This window comes from Frankliniella occidentalis, unplaced genomic scaffold, assembly GCF_000697945.3.
Source record: "Frankliniella occidentalis isolate FOCC.00 unplaced genomic scaffold, Focc_3.1 Scaffold21, whole genome shotgun sequence".
In the NCBI taxonomy this organism is placed as follows: Eukaryota; Metazoa; Arthropoda; class Insecta; order Thysanoptera; family Thripidae; genus Frankliniella; species Frankliniella occidentalis.
Window position 1 is genome coordinate 249,812 of NW_026267151.1, and position 4,635 is coordinate 254,446.

A 4,635-nucleotide genomic window follows, 5' to 3' on the forward strand; every position below is an offset into this window, starting at 1 on the left:
GGGGGGGCGGCCGCTGCTGGCCCGGTAGTTCGACGGGCACCCTGCCCTCCCGCGCGCCGCTGACGTTCTGCCGAGGACAGGTCGTCACCACAACACGCACGCCTGTTGGGCCTCGCGCGGCACGCCTCGGTGAGCGCGGGGACGCCGCGGGGACGCCGTCCAGGCCAGGCACGAGCGGGGCGGCGGGGCCGCGGGGACCGGCACCGCGACAAGGCCGCCCTGCACTGCCGCCGCGGTCGACATGGTTTAGATCGGAGGTACCGTTGGCTCCTATCCGCTACCGAGGTACATAACGGAGGAGAGTGGGGGCCCCCATGCACACTCACACACACTCACTCGTACTTACCTTGTTCCGCTGAGACGGTGACTAGAGAGAGGAGGGCGGTGAGGCCCAGCCCCGCGAGGGGCACGAGCTGCGCCAGCCGCGCCATGGCCGGCCCGGGCCCCGCCGGCGGCCTCCTGGCGGGCCTGGCGGGCCTGCTGGTGGGCGCCGTGGGCGGCTGGGCGCCGGGCCGCCAAGCGCTGGGCCGCCGGGCGGGCGGGGGCCGCGAGGCCGCCAGGTCCGCGGCACGGCCCATGGCTAGGCCCTGCTTCACCGTAGCCACATCACTGCGACCCTCACACCGGCGCCGCGATAATCCTGCAACAGAGATGGACAGCGTCAGCTTCATGGCAAAAAAGTCACACCGCCCACAGGAGTCCGTTCAAGTTCGATGGACCTATTCGGTGCGCTGTTCGGACATACAGGGTGGTTTATAGACCCCCTCTTTCATTTTGCTCATACGGCTTATACTGTACCGCATGCAGGCGTGCGGGCGGGCTTGCCTACCGCCGCTCACCACGGCGCCTTGTGGCTACGTGTGAGTATGCAACCCGTCCGCACGACTGCATGCGGTACAGTATAAGCAAAATAAAGGAAGTGGTCTATGGACCACCCTGTATTTACTTTCACTGAGGCACAGAAAACGACAGATTCGAGAGAGCGCGGCATACTTCCACAACGACCTTTGAACAACTTGGTCGTCATCGTTTTGGAGCCCATTTCACCTTCTCTCGCTATCTTCATGGCAACAGGACAGTCATCACCTGGCGCACTCTACCTCCTAACGTGGCCGACCCTGCACCACCCCCACCGCACCCCCCGCGCACCCACCCGTAAACGCCGCTAAAACTGCACCATCAGCCACACAAAGCTAACCCAGGCTAACCCCTCGCGCACCCGGCCGGGCACGCATCGCGCGCTGCGCCCGGAGCTACGAATACCGCCTCCCTTTTCATCAGTTTTCTGCCGCTGCAGTTCGATTCCCAGAACGCACACTATTGGGGTGAGACGATACCTGGCCGGCCGGGGCGCGGCGGACAATGCAACAAACAGCGAATAATAGAGGCCAAACACATTCGATGAATGGCTGGATAGCAGGATGTCCCCCCCCCCCTTTTTCTCCCTCCCTACTTTTCGCGCTGCAGATGTATCGAAACTCCCCAGCAGCATTTGCAGAGGCGTCGGGGAAAGCGCTCATATCGCACGAACATGAGCCCGACACATGAAGAAAAAGAGGGGAAAAGGGGGGGGGGCTCTTGTTAGTGTTCCCATTCCCCACTCCCCGCCGTGGTCAGTGCGATCTCATTACGCGCCGCGAGTTTCAAAATCGATCAGCGCACAACACGCGACAGCAGGCCCCTCTTTCGCTTTGGAAACTGGGGCACGCACGACGCTGCAATAAAATGGGCATTTCTAGAGAGGCCTTTCGGTCGACTATGGACCTCCTGGCTGGGCCGAGCCTCACCAGAGGCGCTCTTCGCCGCGCTCCGGTGGCAACACCAATCTTTCGGCCAGCAGGCTTCATTTCAAAGATGTGGTGAGGCAAAAGGTCAATAACAAAAACAAGTCAGAAATGGCAGCCAAATAACGGGGATGTCGTCATGACGTTCTGGGTACCGCTGTCGAATATGTATAGCTCAGGTCCGCAAGCAGGTATTCGTACCAGGTGTATACCAGGAAGGACACAACAGCGTTGCGGGTTTGAATACGCTCTAGGGGCGCAGGGACCATAGCGCCATACAAGTGGAGCCGCGACACCTGATATACATGCTCCATTCGTTCCAATGGAACTGGCCGCTCAGCAGTTGGCCGAAAATCGTACACCCCACGGTAGTTTCACGTACTCACTGTTCAGCTCCTACCCCTAGAGTCGGACCTTTGGTGTGCCGTGTGCCCTACAAGGGCTCACAGACTCGTTTCCGAGGACCCACATTCCTTTCAGGAAAATAAAGTTGCAAGTCCCATATTCCAGCAACCAGAGGAGATGGATCGAACAGAACACTTTGCGCATCGGATGCGCGCGGCGAGGCGAGACGCACGGCGGCGTGACGCCCCGGGCCTCGGGGCAGCGCGCACGAGAAGGGGTTCAAGGCGCACGCATCAGGGCCGGGGGCGGTGCTGCAGGCTCTGCTAGCTGCAGGCGTTGCAGGTCGTGCGCGTCGCCATTACCGCCACTTCCGTCGCCGCCGCCGCCGCCACCACGGTCACCACCGCCGCTCTGCCCCGCCCCGCCGCCGCTTTCACCACCATCAGCAGCTCGCGCGGCATCCGGTGTCGCGTTCACCAGAGGAGCGCAGAGAGGAGCTGGCCGGGCTCTGGCAGATAGCGGCGGAATGCGCGTGAGTGATGCCCTGCCGACGCAGTAATATCATCAGCCGCGATAGCGTCCCCGCCGCGCCCCACCGCCCCCCGCCCCGCCAGGCGGACTCACATTTTATTCCGGCAGGCGGCGGCGGTGGCGGGGGAGGAACGTGAGAGTGGAGCGCACAGGGGGCGAGAGGGGAGAGGAGGGGGAGGAAAAGCGCTCACGCTGCGTCATACGATACGAGTTGTGAGTGGATATGAGGGGCAGCAGGTTTTTGTTCGGCGCTCTCTGGCACGGCGGGGCGTGTGGGCAGGGCGGGGCGGGGCGGGGCACAGCCGGGCTGCGCGGCGGGGTCGAGGGGAGTGCGGGGGCCGAGCAGGGGGAGGGTAATTTGCATGCATCCGCGCGTCAATGCTTTCGCGCAAGTAGTCGCTGCTGCTCGCTGGCTGCGCCCCCCGCCCCTCTCCTGCTCCAGGACCGCTCGGCCAGCTCCACGAAGCTCCGACGGGCTCACAGCCGCGGTTGTGCACAGTCAGCGCGCCTCGCTCTCGCCCACCTCCTAAACAAACAGGTCGCCCCGGTTCCCATGCGCCGGGGCGCGGACCGATCGTCGCCGTGGCCTCGCGCCCCCTCCGGCCTCCTCCGGCCGCGCGCTGGAGCGACTCTGTGCCCTCGGGCCACGGGCCACGGCGGGGCGGGGCCGGCCAGGCCTCGGGCCAGGCCGCGACCGCGACGGGTGTATCATACCACACGACGACAGTGATGGACGACGGCCCGCCGAGAGCCATGCGGGGTCCTGCCGCGCCGGCCGCGAGCCGCGTCGTCCCCCAGGCCAGCCGGTCCCTGCCGAGCCGAGCGCCATCCAGGCGATCCAGGCCCCGCGCAACGGGACAGCCCCGGCCGGGGGAGCCCGCGCCAACCCGCCGATCCGACTACAAAGGCCCAACTGCAGATTTATGTCCGAACGTTATTGTCTAATTAATTCCGACACGACTCTCTATCATTTCGCATAGAGTGGCGTGGCGCGGCGGCGGGCCGCGAGCGCGCGTGTACCGCTAGGCTTCCCCCCTCCTCGGCCCGCCCCCTGCCGCGCGCACTGCATTCAAACGTCGTGCGCGAGCTGCGCGAGTGTCTTCGAACGCGCCGCCCGCCCGCCGCCGCGTGGGCCGCGTGCCTCCGCACAGCGCCGCGCAGCTAAGCGCCTCTCGGACGCGGCCGGCGCAGCGGCGGAAGGCGGGCGGCGGGGCTCGAACCGCGTCCCATTTCCCCGTTGTCAGGTACAGGATGCGTCCACAATCCAGACGACCAGGGCCGAGCCAGGGCCGAGCCAGGGCCGAGCCAGGGCCGAGCCCAGCAAGCGCGCGCGGCGCAAAGCCAAACGCGGTACACGAACCCTGCAGAAAATGGCGCACGAATACGTAACCACATCTCTCTCCTTTACTATACACGGTCGGTGTTCTAAGCCGGACATTTATTTTGTATGTTGCACTGTACCAGTACCACGTGCAGGGGTTGAGGGTGGGCTTGACTACCGAGTCTGAGCACGGCCCTGCGCGAATGTGCAACCCGTTTGCAGTGCAGCGGTTCGGTGTAACCAAAATTCAAGTCCGGCGTAGAACACCGACCCTGTACAACGACAAATGCTTGACGGCTTCAAAAGCAGGGTGTCACTGTCACAGGTCCGACAGAGCAAAGGTGGAAACGAGCTGACAACTGACAACAAGATGTAATTTACACAAATACCCAATTTGACACACGAGGGGGCTGCGCGTTAGCTGATACCATCCCTCCCCTTCTCCTCACCCTCTCCGTTCGCACGCAGCTCGCTCGCCCCTCCCACCACTCCGTGGCGCAGCGAGGGAAAAGCGCCCCGCAGATTCGTTCCAAGTAAACTTTTAATTTATACTTTCCAGCGCGACGAAGAGGCGACTCGGGTGTCAGCCCAGGACAGAGCCAAGGACAAGTGAAGCTAGATTAAAATGCTGGCAGGCGACAGAACGAGGGAGAG

The 4,635-nt window shown here is 63.8% G+C and overlaps 1 protein-coding gene across 6 annotated transcripts in view; it reads right to left on the reverse strand.

Moving 5' to 3' along the window:
- Positions 1-4,635, reverse strand: part of LOC113204508 (ephrin type-A receptor 4-A) — a 172,661-nt gene that overhangs the window by 159,970 nt on the left and 8,056 nt on the right. For all 6 annotated transcript variants that reach the window (XM_026419702.2, XM_052264728.1, XM_026419700.2 and 3 more), the window contains exon 2: positions 347-640. In XM_026419702.2, the coding sequence (XP_026275487.2) occupies positions 347-578 (232 nt within the window). In that variant the 5' untranslated portion in view covers positions 579-640. The remainder of the gene's footprint in view (positions 1-346; positions 641-4,635) is intronic.